Consider the following 24,946-nt stretch of genomic DNA (forward strand, 5'->3'; position numbering starts at 1 on the left):
ATTTCAAGATGTTATTATTTTTTCTACTGTGTAGTACACTATTGTGTACTTATCCATATTTTCCTTATCCATTCTTCAGTAGAGGGGCATTTAGGTTTTGTCCAGGATCAGGCTATGACAAACAATGTGGCTATGAATATATTTGAGAACATGCCCTTGTGGTACAATTGAGCATTCTTTGGGTATATACCCAAAAGTGGTATTGTTGGGTCTTGAGGAAGGTTGTTTTCTAATTTTCTGAGAAATTGCCATACATATATCTAAAGGGGCTGTACCAGCTTGCACTCCCACCAGCAATGCAGGAGTGTTCCCTTTATCTCACATCCTGTCCATCATAAGTTGTCATCAGGGTTTTTTATCTCGGTCATTCTTACAGGTGTAAGATGAAATCTCAAAGTTGTTTTGATTTGCATTTCTCTGATGGCTAAGGAGGACTCTTACAGAAATTATATATTATATTTTTAAATGAGCTGCACAAACATAATGCCTTAATCAAGACTATATATATATATATATATATATAGTCTTATATATATATATATATAGAGAGAGAGAGAGAGAAGCAAAATAAATTGACCTTAAATTTGTATCAATAGGCCAAAATCCATACCAGTGTAAAGTATTAATTTCTATATCATTTTCTCCCCTTTGGTTTAGAAAGAGATTGACTATGACCATTAACCATTTATATCAAACCCATTTTAAGTGAAAGCAAACATTTATAAACAATTATTTTGGGAATTTAGACATAGTTTTCTCCAAACTAATTCCTATTGTTTGTTGGGTTAATTATATTTTGGATTCATGGAGTTCTTTCACGGGGTCTTGTTCCGTCAAGCCTCATTAGCCTGAAAGGAATCCCCAGGTTCCCATCCTCTGTGGATACAAAAGCAGAGCCTCTTTTCCAAAGTAACATAGTCATAGACTTAAATTTTGAAGTCAAGATACCTTTAAAATATATATGCTGGTTTAGCTTGGCAGGCCCCAGAATCAAATGTTTCTCTGCAATCAAAAAATTTAAAAAAAAAATCACAATAATATACATAATCTAGACTCCTTGTGTATTTTTCATCTTTTTATGGCCCATTATGATTTTATTCTATTTTTTCTTAATCTATGACCATATCTATCTTTTATTCTCTCTGTCTTAAGCTCATGTAAATTTATCAAACATATCAGAGGCCTTTTTTGTTTGAATCTGTCCTTACTGTGTATCTGTAATTCTTTTCTGACCAGAAACGCTTTTTAAAATGCTAAGCAGCATGGCCATGACTAATGGTCTGGCTTTGCCTTTGACTCTGCCCTGTCCAACATGGTGGAGGTGTGTTCACTGCCAGCTCTGTGAGACATACTTACCGCCCTAGCTCCAGGGTCACAGCAGGTCTGTGCTGCCATTAAACAACTTATAGCACTCTGCTCATTAACCCCATTTAAGTGCTCTGTAGCAGGACCTCCCAAAAGATCACAAACCAGGTGTAACATGAGGGCCAGCTTGTTGGGGTATCTGTTCCTGCCCAGTACCCCACAGCCAGCAATTCCCAAGGAAACATCACACACAGGACTCCATAAGATTATATACTGATTGGCCCATTAGCTCAGGCATCTTGTTAACCCTTGTAACTTATATTAACCCATTATTATTATCTATGGTAGCCATATGGCTCAGTACCTTTCTCAGTGTGACAGCTTACATGTTGCCTCTTCGGTGGTCTGCGCAGGAATGGCAGAGGAACCTCCCTGCTTCCCAGAATTCTCCTGTTCTCATTGCATCACCTCTACTTCCTGTCTGGTTTTCCCGCCTATACTGCCTGCCTGGCCAATCAGCGTTTTATTAAAATATGATTGACAGAATACAGACAATTCTCCCGCATCAACCAGGAAGCCATTTTTTCTAAAGAAGCTGTGCCTCTGCTTGCAGCCAGCAAACAAAGCCTATCTGAAAAAAATGTGACTACCAATAAGCTCCAATTAACTTCTCATTTTGTGTGGCTCTAGAAGTCCCCCCTTTTTATTTTTTGTAAATTTTCTTTTTTCTTAAGCTTTCTTAGGCTTTATGTGGATGTGGATGTATTTTTTAAATGTTGGGTATCAGATGTAGCTAGAAGTATTCTTGACCCCATTGGTCGCCTGGACTGGCTTTTTCCACCGACCTGTTTCTGAAGCCACTTATGAAACAGCCACTCTGAGGCTTATTATCAGTTACAATTATTTGGTCAGTGTCTTAGGCTACTTACTGGCTAGTGCTAATGATTAAATTAGCCCATTTCTATTAATCTGTGTATTGCCACAGGACTATGGCTTACCAGTAAGTACAGCATGTTACTCCTTCAGTAGCTACCTGGCATCTCCTCGACCCTACCTATTCTCTCTCTCTATCTCTGTTCGGATTTTTCTGCCTGGCTTTACTCTGCTAAGACATTGGCCAAAGCAGCTTTATTCATTTACCAACATATATACAAAACGACATCCCGTTTCAAGGTACCATTCCTGGCAGGTTTCAAGTTCTGGATGGTACCTCTGTGATGCTCTGGTGTTAAAGGGAGACTTCATTCTGAGCAATAGATTTGGAACCATGTGGCTAGGCACAGGTCTCAGTCTTTCTGAGTCTCACGTGCTTCATCAACAGAGACCTTGGTGCATTGCCTAAGAAGATAACATCCAGCCCTTCAGGAAGGGATTAAACCACTGGTTTCTTACTGGTCACTTAACAAAAGGTTCAAGACTCTACTCTATAGCGTGGAGGCTGATTGAGGGGTCTGGACTCCTGTACGTCAGTGTCTCGCAGGGGTGAAGCAAATCTAAAACACACCTATGTTCAGGGTACATCCCAAGAGATTCATCTTACATTGATGTGGGCAAGGAGCCCAGCATGAATATGTTGTAAGTTCCTCTATATACTTCTCATGTGTAGCCAAGGTCAAAGTCAGTGTCTAGGGACACTAAGTGACAAGCACTCATGCCCCATTCTCCTTGTTACTGCATGCATAAGCATTGCCTGAGTTTTTATAGCTTTCAATAGTTATCATTATTATTTTCTTTAGCAAAATGGTCTAAAATCTGTACTCTAAACAGAGTTCTCACATAGCCATAAACAAGAGCTGAACGGGATAAGGTAAGGTATGTCCCCAGCTTGAAGAATACTTGTGCTATAGCCTGTGCTCCCAAGTTTGGATACTCTGATTGTCTCTATAGGACCAACCCCTTGCAGGATACACACACACACACACACACACACACACACACACACATGCTTGCACAACACAGGCACGCATCCTAATTGGCCTGGTGGGTCACGTTACCAAGTCAAGATGGGGGTTAGCGCATAACCAGTTGCCTCAGTCCCTGCCTTCTGTCCCTTCTCTTTTCAAGTAAAGCTGTTTATGTTGGTTTCCTCCTGCATAGAAGGGCCTTTAGCCTTCTTATCTTCCCGTACTGAACCTCCATCCTTTCTTGAGTGAGTTGTCATCACCGTGACAGAATGCCTGGCACAGGGGAAGACTGGATGGTGGCTCCAGGTCACATGACAGGGGAAGCACTGTGGCTGCAAATTTGGTCAAGGCAGCTCACAGTGCATCCTGTTCATGTCTTGCTGGATCAGGAAACAAGGCAGGGCTATAACCCTCATGGCCTACCCCTAGGGTGGTCTATGCCTCCCACCTAGGCCTTATGTCCCAACTAGACCAGGATTCCCAAACAATGTCACCAGCTGCAGATGGAATGTTCAAATGCACGAACCTGTGGGAGACATTTCACATTCACACCAGACAAGGTATGCCGAGATCCATCTTTCATTCAAGTAGCGATTTCCCTCCCAGACGCCTAAATGGTGTGGGTCTCCACCTTCCTAACGCTGCAGCCTTTAATACAGTTCCTCACAATGTGGTGACCCCAACCATAAAATTATTTTGCTGCTACTTCACAGCTGTAATGTTATTGTAATGTAAATATCTGTGTTATCTGATGGTTTTAGGCAATCCCTGTGAAAGTTCGTTTGATGCCCAAAGGGGTCCTGACCCACAGGTTGAGAACCAGTGTTCTAGGATCTGCCATGCTAACTAAAGCAAAACACCAGGTATACAGACAGAAAGAAGGGAACCTGGGCTTTGTCTCAGGAAGGGCATCTAGCCACAGCAGAATATTCACTAGATTATCAAAGAAAGGTGGGTCTCCCTTCTTCCCACCGCATTGTCCCTCTGCTCCCGAAAAGGGCAGAACACAGTTCACCTGAGTCCCACTGGGTCAGACTACACCTTGGATACAGCATGCCCATTGTGAGAAGACAAACGTAGCTGCAGTTTTCTGTCCCTTCCGGTCTGCAGTACCAGTTTCTCTCCCTCCCAGTGTTCCCTGCAGCAGCTTATACACAATAATCACTCAGAGGCTACTGCTAATATAATCGCTTGGCCAATGGCTTAGGCTTCTTACTGGCTAGCTCTTAGAAATTAAGCCATTTCTAATAATTTATATATTGTCACGTGACCATGGCTTTCACCAGCCTGCTGGTATCATGTTTCTTGGGTGACTGGATGGCGTGTCTCAGACCCTGTCTTCTTTCTCTCTCTATCTCTGCTTGGATTTCCCACCTGGCTCTATTCTGCTTGGCTATTGGTCAAACCATCTTCTTTATTAACCAATGGTAATAAAAACATATTCAAAGCATACAGAGGGGCATCCCACATCAGACACATATGATTTTGAAGATATTTAAATCAGGGAAATGGAAGGGGGAACTTCCCATGTGGAACTTAAGGAATTCATAGCAGTTAGCAACCAGGTAGAAAATGAGAGTGATGTTTCTTACCAAGCACCAGGGACTTGAGGGGTTTTCCCTGGGGGTTTGCTCTTGTCAAATATTCCTGTATTTTCAGGGAAGACCAAGGCTCATATTCCTTTTTTCTTCACAAATCTAATTCTGCTTGAAGCCTGAAAGAATCATGGTGGACACCCTTGGCCTAGAGCTTGCAGGGAAATGGGCCGGCCGTGGTCAAATAATTTTGGTGCTTTGAAGCTGTCAATGGAACCTACCTGTCTGTCAGCTTTCGTCCCACCCCATCCCCCATCTCTCACCCTCACTTTCTGTGCTGGATGCAGTATGGCTTGTCATCCCCCACCCCAGAAAAAAAAAAAGCCGTAAATATGTTTACCAAGAATGCTTTGTAATTGAAATCACCTTTTTAGGTGGTGCCACATCCAGGTAGAATGAGGCCCTTCTTCCTTCTTGCTATGGGAGAGCTAGGATTTTCCAAATCTTCAGTGAGCCCATTACCTTTCAACCTACGACCCAGCCTTGAATAGAGCAAGTGACAGAGAATTATGTTACGGTTGAATGGCTGTTCTCCTTCTGTGCCGACTGTCCCACCAAAGCCTCTAGCTCCTGTAATGAACATAATGGCTTCGTGGCTTCCTGTTGACCTGTCCACTTCCACAGAAGTAGGCTTTGTCAAGGGTAGCATTGGCTGGAACAAGGAGACCAATCAGCCTGAAACAAGTGTGTTTCAGGGTCAAACTTTCTGGAATGCAGAAGCGTGAAGATTCCAACAGGCCACTCTGTCGTAGTGTGAGGCAGTAGCGTGATGTTAAGCTGTTTGGTCTCTTTTGAGAGGGCACCGCCCAACTCCCAGATGAAATCACACACAGAATCTTAGTCTTAGTTATAAATGTCCAGCCTTATCTTGGCTTATTTCTTAACCACTTTTCTTAACTTAAATTATCCCACTTACCCTTTGTCTTTAGGCTTTCCCATTCTCTTCTGTAAATCTTACTCCATGGTAAGTGTAGCTGTGTAGCTACATGCCTGGCCCCTTATGTCCTTCTCCTTCTTTGACTACTTTTCCTCCTAACCCCTCCTCTCAGTTTTCTCCTATTTATTCTCTCTGCCTGCCACTCCAGCCTCTCCTTTCTCCTGCCTCGCTATTGGCCACTCCAGCCTCTCCTTTCTCCTGCTTCACTATTGGCCACTTCAGCCTATCCTTTCTCCTGCTTCGCTATTGGCCGCTCAGCTCTTTATTAGACTTTCAGGTATTCTAGACAGGCAAAGCATCACAGCTTCACAGAGTTAAACAAATGCAACATAAACAAAAGTAACACACCTTAACATAATACTCCCAACACCTCTCTGCAAACTTCACAAGCTGCTGCAAGAATGGCTGCCTTGGTCTTTCTCAGTTGGGTAACCTGCCTTATCCTCTAGGAAGGGATATCACATGACTGTCCTTGCTTAATCCCCATAACACTCCCAAGAGGGAGAGACTTGCACTTCATTTGGCAAAAGCAGAGCTAAAGGGGAGGCTCTAGATTTTAGTATCTTGTAAGTTTACCCATAGGAATGGGTGGGACTAATGGAATTTGAGCTCAGAATAGGTTCTTCTGGTCTCTGCTGATCTTTTGTCATGGATTTTTTTCCCAGAAATTATTTTTGTTGATATTGTTGATATTGTTTATGCATACTCTGTCTCAAGAGCTAGAGGATATTTACAGTATTCCTTTGAGGACCTTGTGTTAGTCAGCGGAAGCCCAGGACGACAGCTGTATTTCCTTCGTTGGCTTTGAAACACAATGTCCATGCCAGCCTCCGTCTCTGCAGTCCTGGTTGGCAGAAAGAGATTCATCAGGTGCACAAAAGTTCAAAAGATCAAGTTTGTTGTTTCTTCCCTAAAATTTGCTTTAGTAAATTACCCGTTTTTTTAAGCAGCCTCCCTTGCAATACCTCTGCCCAAATGGATGGTTTCGTCATGCTTCCAAAGTATCTGAACAAAGTAAACAAAGAAAAACCTGGGCACTGCTCATCAATGGGGTAGGTCCTGGGAGACTAACTCTGCCTCCTCCACACCTGCTGTAATCCATGTGGCTCCTCTGAAGAGTGGACCCAACTTCCAAAGATCTCTGCTTCGTAAAATCTTCAAGTTGTCAACGGCTTTGTCCGCTACTGGACTCAGTATTTCGAGAGACTCTTGGGGGGCAATGGGACTATAGAAGGTGAGGCCTGGATGGAGGAAGTGAGCTATCTGAATCATGCCTTAGGAAGATAGATCTTAGCCCCGCCCTTTCCTGCTGTTCTCAGCCTCTTGGATGTCCTGATGTGGGCAGCTTTCCCCCATGATACCCTTGTATCTTGCCATGGGTCCAAAAGCAAGAGCACCAGCGCACCATATACAGAAGCCTCTGAAACTGTAATCTGAGATAAACATTTCCTCCTGTGGTGATATTTTGCTTGTGCTCTAACAAATAAAGCTTGCCTGGAGATCAGAGTGAGGACCTAGTCATTAGTTAACCATCGAGGCTGGGCCGTGGTGGCACACAGCTTTAATCCCAGCACTTGGGACCTCATGCCTTTGATCCGAGTACTTAGAGGGCACTTGCTTTTAATCCCAGCACTAGGGAAGTGGAGACAGGAAGAGATATGGCTGAGCAGAGAGGAATATAAGGCAGAGGAGACAGGAGCTCATTACATTCAGTCTGAGGATTCCTGGAGACAGGATCACCCATTCATCCTGAGGATTTGGTAGAGGTAAAAACTAGTGGTTGGCTGCTCTGCTTCTCTGATTTCTCAGCATTAATCTCCTATATCTGACTCAGAGTTTTTATTAAGACCAATTAGAATTCACACTACATCCTCCTTTTTGTTGTGCCCAGTCCATGGGGACTCCAAAAGATCACCATGGAGACTGGCTCACTGAAATGCAAAAGCAAGGTTTATTATTGTAATTGCATGCCAGCCTGGACCTTGTCAGAGGTACTGGTGCAGGAGAATTGTCTGTATTATGTCAATCATGTTTTAAATAAATGCTGATTGGCCAGGCAGGAAGTCTAGGTGAGTCAACCAGACAGGAAGTAGAGGCGGACAGATGAGAACAGGAGTATTCTGGGAAACAGGAAGCTCCCTCCACAGTCCTGCCCAAACCACGGAAGAAGCAAGGTGCAATACAGAGCCATGTGGCTACCGTAGATTAGAACAATGGGTTAATATAAACTATAAGAACTAATAAGTAGCCTGAGCTAATGAGCCAATCAGTTTATAATCTTATGTAGTCCTCTGTGTGATTTGCTTTGGGGCTTGCTGGCTCTGGGGTACCAGGTGGGACAGAAACCCCAACAAGCAGGACCCTTCATGTTACAAGGTACCCCACCCTTCTAGAGAGCATTATTTAAAGGCAGAAACCAGGAAAGTTATATCAGCAGGGTTTGGGGTAACGGGTTGAATTCTGATTGGCTTGTGACTAGAGACTTTTCACAAATTTTTATTTTCGAACCTTACCCTCACCTGTTGCTTGTCAAGGTTTCTTATTGGCTGACCTTGTGGCGGGGTCGTTTTACAGTAATCTGTACTTTCCAGACTGCTACCCTGTTACTTTTGCCCCTAGCCATTTCTGAGGACTGGAATGGTTTATGGAAAACAGCTTACACAAGACACAAGATGGAGGCAGAGGACAAAATGGGGGAATTTGGCTCTTCACTTCTAACTGATCCCCTCCATTACTTGTCTCTATGATGAAAATTCTGCTTAATGTACATGGGAAGAATCTTATGCCTGGCTTGGCCTTCCTTCCTTAGTCTTAGCTTCCTACTCTAGTTAATGCTCTGTGCCTCTGACATTGGGGGAATGCCAATATTCCTGGGAGAAAAATCAGAGCTTTGGTGGTTTGGATACCCTAAGCACCTGACAATGGAAGGTATTGCCTTCCTGCATCCCTAGCAAAGGCAATCTGCCATGTCCACGCTGCTGCCTCCTGGGCAAGGCAGCAGCACATGGCTTACAAAGTGCACTCCACAACTAAAGCTGCTGCTGAGTGATCTGTGGTTAGCCAACTGGAAGGCAGCAGGGCCTGGGTGAGGTAGATGCCTGGCTCCCCTGTGAGTGTGCCTTGTGGAAATTACAGTGTCCTTCCTGGGAGATGCTTCAGTGGAATGACCTGATGATGGACCTTGGGGGTGGGGAGACGACCCCTCCCTTCTTTAGATATCCCCTGTGTGCATGCTTCTCCAGTGCCCTTGCCCAGGAGAGCGATCCCAGGGGAGTGTGTTTTCAAGCTCAACAGAAAAAAGCATTTGTATTTGTTGTTTCAGGTCAGTGTTGCTTCTTAGAAGTTCAAATTCGAAATTGCTGAATTACACCCCCAGATGGGCCTCATGGCAAAGGCTTCTCGCTCGCTCCCGCTTCTCTGTCTCTGTTTATAAATGCTAAGCTGTTTCAAGGTTGGGTTTTAGGCTAATAATTTAGCCTTGGCGTCGTGGCGGGGGGGGCACTGCCGTGATTAGGCATGATCATAGTCAAGTTTCCCAAACTTGTGGCACTTAGTAGATGTTTAATAAATGTTTGTCCCACAGTTGCTAAGCAGACTAAATGAGCTCAGTTTACCGATTTAAAAGTCAACCGGCTAAGTCTTAGAAAAAAAAATATTACTTGGTTGGGATTTTTTTTTTCCCCTGGTGGATAAAAAGGACAGGAACAGCAGAATAAGTGTTAAAACGCCCAGGTAAACCACCCGGTTCAGGGTACACAGCGGGCTCTGTGCTGGCAGCTTGGGCCGCTGCGTGGGATGCAGTGCTTGCCTCCATCCGAGTTTCAAAGAGCCCCATCCAGGGGGCGGGTTATCGCTAATGACAAGGTCTCAGGCTGTGGACAACCATGCCGGAGTGGTCTGGTGATGAAGTCATGGGAATTAAGGCATGTTATCTGTCATGAGGTTAAATTCCCAGCGCTGAGCTCCATGGGGCTAGGCACCGTTCTAGGGGCTTATTTTAGAGCTGAAGGAAAGCAGGCAATTATCTTGTTTCTCGACTATAATCAGCAGAACAGGATGCAGGTAGCCGCAAAGTGGAGTTATTTAAAACAGGAGAAAAGAAAAGAAAAGAAAAGAAAAGAAAAACTCAATTGCAAAAGAGCAATAATCTGAAAGTCTCTCTCTCTCTCTCTCTCTCTATTTTTTTTTCAACATCTGGTTAAGGATGTCAATGTGTGGAGACGTGGAGACACCTGGGAGGGTTGACTCTCTGACCTCTGTCGGAACAGTAGTATCAGGCACCACCCTCCCCGATCCTTTTGCGATGAGCGGCAGGTGCTCAGGCCCGGAAGCTTCCCCACAGTGATTCATTTCACCCTCAGAGTGTCAGCTGGGGTCCTTGGAAAAGTTCCAGGGAGAATCCCCAGCTTCCAGCCATCTGTCAGTCAGGGGGTTGCCATGGTTACCACTAGCCAGCTGGCCTTGTGAGCCAGCTGGTTTATTCTGGCTAGGGGTGGGGCGGGACTGCTCAATTGCCCCTCAGCTGGAAGCACGAAATGATCCCAGACTTCGGTTCTGAGAACCTGTCTTGGGCAGCATTTGTTAGGAGAGTCCAGAGTGAGCCTGCCAATGGATACAGGTGTGGCGCTGTGCATTTCCGAGACTCAGAACCTACTTCTGAGAAGCAGGCAGAGGGAAGTGGATTCAGACCGGCCCTCAGCTCTTCCTAGCTCTCTCACTGGGGAGCTGTGTGGACTTGGACATGTTGCTTTGCGCTTCTGGCAAATGGGACGATCTGCTTGGAAGATTATGGTCACTACCTAGAATCCACCCAACGGTGGCCACAGTCCTCATCTCAGAGTGCAGGGTCGGAAGTTACTTAAGCATGTTCCCCTCACCCCAGCTTCAGAGGGTGCCCTGAACTGCAGTAACAAATATGGTTACTAGCCAGTGAACTGTCCACCTCTGCCCAGCTGATTGAAGTCTGGGCATAGACTTCACCAAGGGTAGTGTGGGGCTGATTCAAGGTCTTTGTTTCTATTTCCATAAACAAAGCTGCTTGTTTGCAAGAGAAAAAGAAAGGGTCAGCATAGGGGAGACAGTTTCTGATGCAAAGAGGCACCCAGGACTGTATGGGCTATTGTGTCTCTGCTACTTTGTGCTTATTGTACCACACCTATGTGCCACTTGTAGGAGCTGACCTCAATTATGGTTTGGTCAGAGGTGGCCAATTTTGTTTTGGGCACCCATATGTGGATCTGTTCTGTCTCCCATGAGTTGTTCCAAGAAGGTCTGTACATGATGTCTTGGGGTTCACTTAGCCATCAAGCAGTAATTCACGCATTTGCCTTGGAAAGAATTTATTTTTCATGATCCATCCTGTGCCAGGGGCTAGGGGCTAGGGTCGTGAGGGAGTTGAGAGATGGGTACCACGACCTATTGGCCACACAGAATGGTAGTATTGAATCCTCTCTAAGCATAGCAGTAAGTGCACCCAGTGTTAAGTAATGGCCCTTCTAGAAAGGAATTCCTGTAAGGAGAATTCTTCACTGACATGTTGGGTTGGATGTACTAAGGTCTTTGAAATTTTTCTGTTTCAGGCAGGACTTTGGTCACCTCTTCTTTGGAATTGTGTAAGGGGGGGGGGGTGGGAACACTGAAGGTCAGATAGGGACCCATGTCTCTGACCACTGCTTCTGAGAATGAGATAAAATACATGCTCATTTAAAAAAATTAATTTTTTTTAAGAATTGTCAACTGGGGAACAAATCACCTCAGACAAACTATGTAGTGTTTCTGGGGCTGACAGCAACACTCTTCTCAACAATGGAAACAAAATATCCACATTCCTGCCTCATAAACTATGCTGCTTCAGACAAGGATGCCTGAACTCCTGGAGCTGTAACACTGAGGGAACTGTAGCCAGTGAGACGCCGGGTCCCCCTCCCACGACTTCAGGTTTTGACTCAATCCTGTTCTGTTTCCTAGTGCATGGGAACAGGCAGATGGTCCTGCCATTTTGTAACCTAAAATGGCACTTGCTGGGTCTCATCTAAAAAACAAATATATCCAGGGACCTGGTTTCAATCAGCATAACCTAGGGAGTACAGTGGGTCCGGCAAACTGTCCTTGTTTAGAACTAAAACGGAGAACTCATCGTGAGGTCTTTTTTTAATCTCCCTGTATTTTCCGAACACCTTCATTCACTCCCTTTGTTAAGCTCCTGGTGATGAGACCTGACAGCTCACAGTTTCTTCACTGCTCTGCCCTAACCCTGTGACTGTCAGGCTTCTTTCTGTTTGTGACAGTCACACACAGCACTAGTGACGACTCACCTCCCTGGCCCTAAGCATTATGTGGTACCCATGGGTTTTCATTTCCTGAAGCCTCTTTCTGTTCCCCTGTAGAATCACCCTGTACGACTACCAGGCCATGTGTCGGGCTAACAAGGAGAGCAGTGACAGTGCCCACGGACTGCTGGATGTAAGTACAAAGCTGCTACCCAGGTAGTACCTGGGGACTTCTGCTGCCTTGGGGGAATGTGGCTCAGACTGCAGGGTAATCAAATGTGACGGGTTCAAAACCAAGCATGTTTAAAGGTATTTCCTGACTTCACTCACTAAGAACTGCTTCTGTTTAAACCCAGATCCAGGGATTATATAAGTGAAAATCAGGTCAAGGTCTTAGGTAGATTAATGAACAGTCCCCCCTTTTCATAGACAAGAAGGGAAGTTTCACTGTGTGTTACAAATGAGAATTAAAAGAATTTTATTTTGATGAACAGAAACTGCTCTTCTGGGGAAGTTGAGACAGCTCAGTCACTAAAGTTCTTTCCACATAAGCATGAGGATCTGAGTCCCCAGTGAGGTGCCCACACGAAAGCCAAACGTGGGAGTGCATGTGTGTAACTGAGGTTTAGCTCCTGCACATTAGTTCCCAAATAACCACTCTGAGTCTTAATAGTAATTGCAAACTGTTTGGCTGGTGGCTCAGGCTTCTTACTGGCTAGCTCTGTATATACATTAGCCCATTTCTAATAGTTTATATTTTACCACAAGGCTTGTGGATGATTACCTCACATCTTGCTTCTCTGGTATCTGCTGGCATCTTCTCCATTCCGTTATTTTTTCCTCCCTGTCTCTCTGCTTGGATTTCCTGCCTAGCTATATTCTGCCCTGCCATAGGCCAAAGAAGCTTTATCAACCAGTAAAAGCAGCACATATTCGCAGCATGAAGAAAGGCATCCCACCTCACCCATCTGTAACCCAGAACAGAGCAGATGTCTGTCCAGCCAGAATCTCTGAACTTGAAGGTGTTTGAGAAACTTCAACACAAAAGCCAAAGTGGCCTGCAGCTGGGGGAGCTATCTACAATCCGCCTCTGGCCTCCACACACACACAGGCACACACACAACCAAGCACTTTCACAAACATGTGCACATGCATGTCCCTTGAGGATATCATAGCCTAGGAGCAGGACACACGCTGCTGTGTCCCAAAAAATTGCCTCCAGACTGTCAGAAATTGACTATTCCTGTCTTAAAGATATAATTTGCAATGTACAGAAAATAATTACCTGAAATCTCAGATGGTTTATTTTTCTTCCTTAAAGGAAGAAATCTCACCTTTTGATTTTTCTTCCTATTCCTCAAGATAGGCCACAAAGGTCTACAAATATAACCCTTGACATGTCATTTGGGAAATACTAAAATCCAACCAAAACTTTCCCTTAAATTGCAAAACTATCTTGGTACACCGTATTGGCCCCTGTTAGATGTGAGACAGACTTTACAAGGGCATTATCTAAAAGCCAACTGCTTCTTGAAGTGATTCTTCTCCACTGAGTGACCTAGAAAGTTTCAGAGAGGCGGCTGAGCAGTGGGCTTTACAAAAACACCCCTTAAAGGGAACTTTGGAGGAGAAGGCCACTTCTAATGGAGGCTTTCTTTAGAATACTATTTGCAGATTTGAAATGTTTCAAGATTAGTTTTCTTCCTCATTACTGTCAAAAACCTCAATGGCCTTCTCCTGCTCATTGATCTTTTGCATTTAAAACCTTAATCCCAATTAGCATAATCCTTTTGTTTGCCCAGATATCCAGTTTGGGCTGGGTCTAACAAGTTCTTCTGGAGAGAGTTCTTTCCCCCTGGCCTCTGGCGAGCCACTGCCAAGCTACACAGCCTGTCCTCTCTCTCAAAGCCACTTGCACTACTATCCCGGGGGAACAAAGACCCAGAATTACCCCATGATCTGACTCCCCTGGGTCTTTCTGGGCCTGGGGAAAGTGATAGCTTCAATGCCATAATACCTAATAGCAAAACTGTGGAACTTGGTGACACATTTGGTTCTCTGACCCTAGACCTAGAGGCCCAGAGTCTTCTGGTTCAGGGACTTATGTTGAAGATCTCCCTGAGATCAGAGAAAGAATGACACAGCCTGCAAAGCAGAATGGGCTGTGACGAAGTCCAATAGGTTTACTTTTGTTGTTGTTGTTGTTGTTGTTGTTGATGCTGTTCTCTGCTGCCTTCTGAGTCTAGACAGGAGCCTTTCAGCAACTGTTAGGGGACTACAAATTCACTCTTGTTTTATTTACTGGCTAATTCCTCCATTCCCAGCTCTGGTTCTTGTAATTAAAATGCTCACAGAGGAGGATTAGGCAGCCTTGCCTCAGAAACCAGGATTTGGCACGCACTTCCCTAAATGGCAGCCTCCAAAGGTGCTGAGGGTTTTCTGGACCTGCTGTCTGGAGCCCAGCTCTGCCAATGCCATCGTCTGCCTCGCAAGTCTATACACCACTTACATATCTGGCATACCTAGGTACAAAGAACCAACTGAGGGGGACATGGTATTTTCCAGAATTCAGGAAATTGAATTATCCACATAGGAAATATCACAGAGTAAACAATCCGACTGCTTTTTTTAATTAAAATATTCTGAAATAAAGATTAGGCTGTCAATGCCTTCTTTTATAGCGTGCAGGGGACTTTCTGCAGGGATAAAATCACATGTTCATATGGTTATCATTTTTTCAAGTCCAAATATGTAAGTGCGAGAAAGGGCAGTCCAAATCCTACATAATTCATGGAAGGCATTAAAATCAAGTGTGTTCAATTTGTGCTTCTCTCCATGAATGACACACAGTGATGGAGAACCGTGAGCCACCTTTCCAAAGGGGGGTGCTGTGAATTACCATTGGAAATTAGTTACATGATTCCAGCCCCTTAGCATCAGGCTGTGAAATATTAGCCCCGAGAGGGTAAAGGTTTAAGCATCGTTTGTTGAACTTCCTCCCCCACCCCCAGTGATAACCCTTGTATTAGATCATGTTTATTTTACTTGTAAATCACATCTTACTACAGGGGAGTTCAAAGTTTTAAAATGTTAGTGTTGGGATACAGTATCCAAGCATTTTCTTCCTCAAGCTAGACCTTCCCTGGTTTTTAACATGATATCCATCTCTCCAGAAGAATAACATTGTCTCTATGTAAAGCCTTAAGTCAAACTACAAACTTCTTATGTAATCCGTTGTTTTAACGGGGTGAATTCTTCCCTTCAGCCCTATAAGGCCTTCCTCTCAGCAGCCAAGTGGATAATGACTGAACTTGTCTTGTGAGTACCATCTGCTATATTCTTTCCCACAAGCACCCTTGTTGCTCTGTTTCTCCGATATGGTGAAGGGGGAGATGACGCTCCCTGCTCTCGCTCACCTCGGATCCATTGAGCACCTCCAAGGACTGACCTCTGAGAGCACAGCGCTGTCTTTTTAAATGTTAGCTACTCACAACCACTCTCTGTGCCTCTGTGTCATTGTTGAGCAGACTAACAGCTTATGATACACAAGCCAAATCTATTTATTGTGGTTACTGTTAAATTTAACACGAATGCCTGGCTGTCTTAATGCTGCCTGGGTGGGCTGTGGTCAGGAGAACACACAGCCAAGCTGTCCACTGTTTCTGGGATGTATTGGCTTGGTCGGGAGCCAGGTTTACATGGGCCACAGAAGGGGCTAGGGGCTCTACCTAGGTATGGGTTAATAAATTAACCTTATCAAATTGTGGTCCTCTTTTGAGAATGTTGGGTGACTTTATGACTGAAGTCAGACTTGAATTGCACAGAGAGGAAAACTCTGGCTTACAGATGAAGTAATGGACACTTTGCAGCACAGTGTAGCCCATGAATAGAATGTTGACCAGACTGAGCAATTTGTATCAAACTATCGCTCTTCCTCTCTCCCAGCCAGGATTTAGTGCTGTAGGTTTAAGGCAAATCCCTTACCATCTGGCAAATTGACATTGTCTATTTTTTTTTCTTTAATGCAATCTATATTAATTGAACAATGTTTATAAATCCCCAAGGCAAACAAGTGTGCTGTATATAGAAGAGATGGAAGAAGGATTAAAGCTACTGGTAGGATTTTGATGGAGAGGTAGTTGTTAAGGATAGTAGCCTTGAGTATGATAAAAAAATGAAAATTATTTTTTGATCTGTCACCATTCATTTAGGTGATTCATATTGTCTTTGAATCCTTAGCTATAAATTGAGATATTTGGATTTTTCTGAAGTTGGGTTATGGCATAATTTCATTAAAAGTTTGACCTCCTCTTTGCCCTCATGCACATGTTTAAACACATTTGCTGAACCAACCCATCCTATATTGCTGCAGACCATGGTTCTGACACAGAAGAATGCTCTATTTTTAAGTTATGAAATAAGGCAAAGGGTCCTTTAGAAATTGGCTATTTATTATAGAATAAAATCAGGTGATATTATGAGTAAATTACCAGAGGCTGACTTCTGATCAAACAGCAGACATTTCTCAACTAAAAATTCCTCTCAACCAGGAGACCATAATCTCAGGGCTATGTTGCCACTGATGGTAAAATAGCTTTTTAAAAGTGAACTGAAACTGAGCGGTAATTCAATGGGAACTCAGTCAGCCACAGCAATGTTTCCAAAGTGCAGCGTTATTCTTTCAAATAGAGTGGGGACAGCACCAAATGACATATAATCGTACTCTTCGAGCTGGGGCTTAGATGACCGTATAACCCTGGACTTCCATTGTTTAGGTTCCTGGTGGAATTTAACCTCTGCAGTTGGTGGCACTCGGATGTGACAGCTAAAGGTGAGCAGCAGCTGGGGTTTCTGTTTCTTAGTGTGAGTGATGAACCTGGACACTGATACTTTTCATCAGAGATCCACTGGCTTGGTTAAACCACACAGAACACTGTGACGGTCCTTCAGTTCTGTGGGCAGTAAGCCACTCTGCTGAAGCCTAGGCCATGCAGTCCGACACAGAATTCTACAGACTCTTTCCTCCCATGTTCACTTGGACCTGCTTCCCCAACACAAGTAGAAAAGTCATACTTTGGAAGGGTCTGAAATCTTCAGAAAGCTAATAGGCAACATGAAAAGCTAAGCGAAGCAGACAAGTCATCCATGTTCTGACTGGCTGGATGGATAAACACTCTAGTTGTGTCTGCACAACTGCAGAAACCTAGATTGATATTTTGAGTGGTAGTTAGTGGACATTCTCAGAGACCCAAGTTAGTCTATAGTGTGGTTTAACTCAGGCTTCAAATCTTACATTTGACAAACCAGTTGATCTTACCAAGTCCTAATTTCTCCATCAGAAGAACAGTGAGAAGAATATTTATCTGTGTGTGTGTGTTGTGTGTAAGTTTGTGTGTGTGTGTTGTATGTGTGTTGTGTCTGTGTGTAATAAGAGAGATAAATCATGTTACCTGATGACCAGAGTGAATGGAGCCTAAGATGCTACTGTAATTAATCTCTGATAATGAAGATGACAGTGCTGACATTAGCAGTGACGATGTTGCCTTCAAAGCCTTCACTCCAGGGTGAGCTGTCCCCAGCCGTCTCCCCCAGGTCTTCTCACCAATGCAAGTTCTCAGATACTCTCTGTTTTTGTTTGGCTTTGTGTGTGTGTGTGTTTTGTTTTGTTTTGTTTTCTGAATTCTTTAAACGTGGATGTTAAAGCCTGGTAGGCTACAAGCATGAATTTTATTTATATTTTTTTTTCATTTTAATGGTGAGATCATAAAGTGGTACAACTTAGGTATTGGATATTAGCCTTGTGGTTCATGCCTTAGGAGCCCTCTGTGGATTTTCTGAATCCCCAAACACTTGCTTCTGCTTCCCCCTCAGTCCTTTAACACTCACTCCCTGCCCTTCTCTACCATGGTCACCTTTCTTTGTTTCGTTTACATGACACTAGGTTTCCTTGGTGATATAACTGTCTATTTATTCCCAACAGCACCCAACTGAGGCTGAGGGCACAGCAAGGCCTTGGCTTATTAAATACCTTATTGGGTCATTCTTCTGCCAGGCATCACCCCATCAAGGTTACTGGGTGGGCACTAGTATTGAATTGCAGCATACATTCCTATTATCCCAGTCTAGACAGTGAACATAAGGCCATAACTGAGACTGTTAGGAAGGGTTTCCATAGTTGACAGGGCACTTACAATACCAAGCGATGGTGGCTTGTTCAGTGTCCCTAAGGAGGTCATTTCAGGATTCTCATTCACCCACAGAAAGGTCCTTATACTGGCCCTGCAAAAGTTTGAATGAGAATTGTAAAATATTGGTATGCTTATGTAGCCAGATGCAAGACCCACACGCTTATCAGGAAGCGGAGACAAGAGAATTGTTGTGAGTTTAGGAAGTGAAAACCAGTCTGAGTCACATAGCAAGAGCCATATCCTTTTCAAAAAAAATCATAAAAATATGTAAAATGATAAACAAAACTCCAGACCTAAGACTTGAAGTCCAGTAGTGGGGGGCTGTGGAGTTAATATGGTCAGAAATCAACGTGAAGAACAGGAAGTTAGTAGACAGGGTACAAACCATGACTCAGGGTAGCTGGAAAAAAGACTATTATAGCCCCTAAACCTGTGACCTGTGGTCTAAATTCGTTTTCATTGATATTTATAAATTTTATTTTAAAAAAAAAAGATGAGGTGGGGCCGAATAAATCCGTAGATTTGGAGGGCGTGAGGTGCAGCTTGGCTAAGACCATCTTCCTATGACACCAATAGCCGAGAACAAAGGCTGACTCCCTAAAGGAGGCTGTGATGGCTCTGAAGGGGTTGTCTAGCCCGAAAGTTAGACCCTGTCTCTGCAGGAAGCTCTAGGAGTCTCTGGTTTCCTCGATGGCTAATAAAGATTAGTCAGGTACAGTACAAGCTTGAAGTGGGCACTGGCGCGCATGGGCAGGAGTCCAGTGGGAAGGGGAGTATTCTTGCTTTTTAAGGGTGGCTCACTCTTAGGAGTGAGCTTTGTGCAGAGAGGTGGTGGGCGAGTCATGTTTGGCACTTCATGTTTGTATGTTTGGTGCTTAATTTCTTGGCATTTTCCCTCACAGATGAGGAAGGAACTCTTTTTTGTTGTTGTTGTTGATTCTCTGTGTACCCGAGAATGATCCTGAACTTTTGACTTTTGATCCTCCTACTTCTATCTGTCCGATGCTGGGATGTTGCCTTCTTTACACAGTGTGGAGGACTAGATCTTCCTGAATGCCAGAAAAATGCACTCCCCACTGAACCGTATCCTCAGTCCCCAAGAGAGACCTTCTTTGTGTCAGTTTCTACACCCAGACAGACCCCCAATTCTCACCTTGACCTTTCATCTCAAAAGCCACCCTCACTTTTGGTTCCAAAGGTTTAACAATTTTTTTGAGAGCCCGTCATTGTGGTCTTTGCTGAGAACAGTATCATTTAACTGAGGGACAATTCTGTCCCCCACCAGTCACTGCACTCTCCGGAGGCGTTTCTGATTGTGACTGTCACAGTTTGCTACTGGCATCTAGTGGGTAGAGGCCAGGATACTGCTATTCCTTAAGGACAGCCCCACAACAGAGCAGCAGCTGACTCAGAAAGTCAACATCGAGAAGTTCTGGTCTTGATGGAGGGACATCAGTCAGGGCAGAGTGATTAATAAAGACATGGTTACTGCCTGGACTCTGTAGATACTCAAGAAGGTTCCCACTCCGAGTTCTATATCCCTGTTCCTCCACAACTGTCCCAGCGCAGGTCAAAATGATGGTGTGATGCTTTAGTTCTCAGTGTTCTGTCGGGAGAATTTTCCTACATTTCTTCCTAAAAGATAATGTCAAAATGTCCACTTATTCTAGACCTGTGGTTCTTAATCTTCCTAATGCTGTGACCCTTTAACACAGCTCCTCATATTGGGGTGACCCCCAACCATAAAATTATTCCATAATTCTTGCTATGTCATATGCAAGACCTCTGATATGTGACCCCCAAGGTGATCATGACCCACAAGTTGAGAGCCCCTCTCAACTCTAGACTGTGACACCTTCATCCCAAAGATTATTAGAAGAGGGGTCAGACATTCACACTGCAACTTTGGTATGCTAACACAGAATGCTCCAGCACTTCAGAGTGTTCGGAAACTTTTCCAGGCCCCCTTCCAGTCTCCCCTCCTCTGCAGCTGAGAGGTAGTCCCTGCAAGTACTTGTCACCAGGTTTCTCCCAGGACCCCTTCAGGCAGATAGGGAGAATGATAGGAGCATTGGAGGGAGCACGCACACACACAGACCTAAGCCAAGGCTTTCTACCTGCATGAAAGTTCCAGCTGCCTTCTGTCATGGTGTAGAGCTGGATCCCACATCTGAGCTGTCTCACTCAGGCCCACGGCCATCTATTTTACTAGGGAAAGGGGAAATACGATTTTTGCCGTGTTGTAAATGAAGACACTGGAACAGAGGGAGGTGTGTGGATTCCTCCATGGGGTGCCGTAGCTGGAATTTTGTGTTAAAAGTCTGTGTAAATCCTGAATTCAGTGTTGGGAAGGAATGGCCTCGGCACCATCTCGACTTGCAATTCATTCTAAATTTACTATTCTCTCACTAGATAAAGACCCTGAGCTGAGACATACATCTTTGTTTTAGCTAAAAATAGAATCCATAATTATACTGTTTATCTGCCTCATTTCCTTGATGAAGGGACTGTGGAAACCCACTTCTGCTTGATTAGCCCAAAGGTCTCATTTGGGTGAAGTTTCACAAAGAGAATGGAGCTTGCTGGCTCCCGGTTATGAATGGGGCTGCATTCACAGAGACAAAGGGAGAGAGAGGCTTTTCAAATGGCAAATCTATCCATTCCCAATTGCCTGCACATAATTACGGTGAACCCACCAAGTCAGTTATTCTCATTAGGGACATTTGTTGCTAAGGGGAAATTCAAGCAATCTGATTGTTTAGATGTCCTATTGATGCTCTTTGAGGAGCGAGTGGAAGGTCATGGTGACATCAGCTTCAGGTACCCATGCGACTGGAGTGAGAGGCAGATCCGTTATTATTAGCAAGTGTGACTTCCAGCTGAGACTGCCCAGGTGCACACCTGGTCCCTGCCACTCCCCGCCATGTGGCTTTGAACAGGCATCTTAATTTCACAGAGTTTTTGTTGCTTCGTCCACCAAATTATGTAGTAGCAGCGCCTTGCTGATTATGCAGTGATGAAGGCTCCATTCAGAGATGCCCAGTGACTCCTGCCCCGAAGCTCCTCCTGAGTGGGGATTGCTAAGAGGCTCTAGTTGTTTTCCACTTAAGTAGATGGTGATGGTAGAAGGGGTGTCACTCGGTGTAGACCACTTCCCTAGTCTAGGTGATGCCCTGGATGCCACCCCCAGCACTGCTGTCAATCAATATGTAAGATTATGACAAACTGCTCTATTCAGCCCTTGGTGCAGCTTGTTTCCTGCTTCGGAGCCACAGCTGTCCCTTTGAAGAGAAAAAAGAACCGACCTCGGCTAGGAGCAGCATCTTTTAGTGCCTCCAGCTTTGCTAGATCACAAGTTTTGAGCACCCGGACTTAAAGCAGAACTCACTAAGTAGATCGCTGGCAGTCTCGGTGACTGGTTTGAAATTCCAAAGATAAGCAGTAGTGGCTGGCAAATCTGGATGGTGTTTTCCACAGTGCTCTAGACAAAGAAAGGCCCAGGCTAGGTAGAGCAAGTGTGGCCGTGGCTTCCTGGGGTAATTTTGTATGTCTCTCTAAAGCACACGGCTAGTCTACCTCGTGCTGTAAACCATGTTTATCCTACATCAGCACGAGCACCCTGCAATTGTCAAAGGAGAAAGAATTTCATCTCCAGTAAGGATGAGGGCCAAATGAGCTTCGCCATGGACATTTTGAACTCATTCCATCATAACAGAGCCCAGACAATTAGAATTAGAGATGCCGAAATTGTCGGGCTTATTTAAATCATGTGTGTGTGCGCTACCGCCCTGAGCTCTCCTCGAAGACCTCTTGCTTTCTTTCATTGGCCCGACTTCACAAAGCTGGGAAGTCATTATTGGCTCTGCCACCTACTTCCTGGGGGAATCTGAACTATTTCCTTCCACCTTTTCTCACTCCAACCTACTCCACCTAGCAGAGCCTTCTTTAATAGTGAAGCACTTCTTCACTTCTTTAAAAGAAAAAGAAGTTCCCACTTCCTACTTTATTTTTAAATCTTGGCATATTTTGTTGTGAAATGAATGTGTACCAAGCAGAAGAGCGTCGGGTACACAGCGGTTCTTTAGTGAACATAGTTTGCTGGCACATTTTTATATGCTGGTTGCACGTGTGTGCCATGCTCACTTCTAACCTGCACTACTGTGCGTTTAATCTTTATTCCGTTTAGAAGTGAGCTTTTTGAAATTTGGATACTTAAAATGTAAATTGGACATAAGAATCACTTGCTGAACAGAGAAAAATCAATTGTGAAAATAAGAAATTGTGTTGCCAAACTGTTGCCAGGTAACTTCTTCCATTTTCTTTATCTACTATATTTGCTTGGAAAAAAAAACAACAACAACACTATCCAAGGCCCTGGAGACATGGTTCGGTGTGTGTGTGTGTGTGTGTGTGTGTGTGTGTGTGTGTGTGTGTGTGTAAGAGAGAGAGAGAGAGAGAGAGAGAGAGAGAGAATTTGCCTGTGAAAAGCAGTGTGTATATTAATGCTTGCTCTTGAACTAAGCCTTGGGTGGTCACCAGTGACATTCGCATGCCCTTAAGATCCGCAACTGGTCAGTGAGGTCACATGTTCTAATTTTCTAGCTAAAAATAAATAAATAAAAATAAGAAGCTGAACTATTTTGTTTTAAATTAAAAAAATAAATATACCAGTGTACTATGACTTGAAGCAGTTTCCTTGAAATAAGGAAACCTCAGGGGGAAAACACATATGCTCGAAACAGTTGTGTTAGAATGTAAAAGCGTAGGGCACAGCTCACTGATGTCGAACAATTATCCAACTGTGAGCAGCTAAGCATTTTACAGTGCTGCTTCCGTGGACCCGCTTAGATCCCACAGCATCCCAGGAAGGCAATTCGCCATGGTTCTGTCATGCATCCACCTGCACCTGGAGTCTAACTCGACATGTTATATTCTACACATCACATTTTGGAATTGCAAATGAAATTTTATATACAAGCTTGATCCCATACATGCATCACCAAAATCAAACCAAAACAGAAAACTGTGTATAGGGTCGCTGGGAATATGTGGAACTGGGAAGCTCCAGGTACTCAACGGTGAAGCTGTGAATGAGTAGAACTACCTGAGTACCTGAGCCATGCGGAGTACCTGAGCCACCAGCATCCCCATTGTGTAGACGAGAATGCTGAGCGCAAGCTAGAAGTAGCATCCCCATTGTGTAGACAAGAATGCTGAGCGCAAGCTAGAAGTAGCAGAGTGGGGAATTTGTTTTCCAAATTTCTCTCTTGTGGAAGCTTTTGCCCTTAACCGTGAGCTATGGTATGGCATCATCCCTGGCATTGTTTAATGCTACAAACCAAGAATGCGTATTCTTTTGTTAATGTTACAATTAATCCAACCTTAGCACTATCTCCGAAGCACCGTCGTCAGCACTCCTCAGTGCTCACTTCTCCCACTGATCTCTGAAAGCAGAACTTGATGCAAATAAGAAATCTGGGACTTACAAACATGGGTCCCGCCCACTGGGTGTGAGTTAGCTGAACTATTTGCTCACCAGCCACTCATTCCTATGCCCACACTATTTAGTTATTAGTCTTATTGAATGAGAAACTTCATAATCAGAGAGTTTGGAGTGTGCTATACTTCAAAGAATGTATGTCTTTGACTATTTTGTATTTCAATTTTCTTTCAATAATAGCACGGTGCAGTTGTATCATGACGTGTATCTTGCCCTCCATAATAGCGTAATGTGGTATAGCTGACGTTTTTCGGTGTGTGTTCAGATTCCCAGATGTGTTGGGGTTAAGTCACTGTGAGTCTGAGGTCAGAGACCCCGTGGTTGCTGTTGACCCAGAAAGAATTCTTGCGATGCATGAATGATAGCCGATCAAGCCAACACAACTGCTTTAGGAATTATAGCTTACAGAGTTGCTTGGCAGATGAAATCACTGGACTAATTAGAAAATAATGCATTGTACTGTGCCTAGAAAAATCACAGAGCTTCCTAAGTAGAACTGCACTTGAGCTGTTCTGGGTTGCCAGGCACGGCGTTGAGCCTGAACACCGAGATTTCATTTTTTTTTTGCTCCCTTTTCCCCCACAGCACAGAAACTGAAACAGACCCTGGAGCCTTGTGATACTGAATACCCTGCCTTTGTTTCCGAACGCACCATCAAGGAGACCACAGGGAACATTGCTTGTGAAGACTGCTCCAAGTAAGCTCCCCCAGCCCCCGCAGCCCCACTGGACACACCTTTCTGTTGGACGTGGAGCTTTCCCCGTGGGCCAATAGACTGGACACACATACATGTACACTGGGGGCAAGGAAACATGGCTGCCCTCTGGTACGAGAATGTAAATCTGTTGGCTGGGGAGAAACAGTCCTCAGGTTTTGGTAGATTGGTTTAAGGTTGGGAAACACCCAGAATGCGTGACAAGACATCTTGAAACATAGAAGAGTTTAGTTTGTTGGTGTTTTCCCAGCTGACAGTCCTCAGCTTCAGCAAATGTCCTGAGCTGTGTTTAGCCAGGACAGTGTGCCCTCAGGTGTAGCTGAATCCCACCACCAGGCATGTCTTCTCTGTGTTCTGAGGTTGAACATTTTTGATCTGAAGATGAACATATTTTAATAGTTTTATTGGTCATTTAGAGACTCTTGTCTTTGATCCTCTTGGGTATGTGCCTACTGGGTAATCGGATCCCTTCTTAGTGATTTAGGTACTGTGCTATATTGTTAGGAGCTACAGACACTCTCTATGTGCCATCC

The 24,946-nt window shown here is 44.3% G+C and overlaps 1 protein-coding gene across 2 annotated transcripts in view; it reads left to right on the plus strand.

The window, feature by feature from the left end:
- The window catches only part of Cacna2d3 (calcium voltage-gated channel auxiliary subunit alpha2delta 3), an 837,667-nt gene that overhangs the window by 768,846 nt on the left and 43,875 nt on the right, over positions 1 to 24,946 (plus strand). For both annotated transcript variants that reach the window (XM_048421249.3, XM_048421250.3), the window contains 4 exons: positions 12,128 to 12,203; positions 15,276 to 15,328; positions 16,786 to 16,841; positions 24,284 to 24,395. In XM_048421249.3, coding sequence (XP_048277206.1) covers positions 12,128 to 12,203; positions 15,276 to 15,328; positions 16,786 to 16,841; positions 24,284 to 24,395 — 297 coding nt within the window. The remainder of the gene's footprint in view (positions 1 to 12,127; positions 12,204 to 15,275; positions 15,329 to 16,785; positions 16,842 to 24,283; positions 24,396 to 24,946) is intronic.

The sequence above is a fragment of the Myodes glareolus genome, chromosome 5, assembly GCF_982192425.1.
Source record: "Myodes glareolus chromosome 5, mMyoGla1.1, whole genome shotgun sequence".
Lineage (NCBI taxonomy): Eukaryota > Metazoa > Chordata > Mammalia > Rodentia > Cricetidae > Myodes > Myodes glareolus.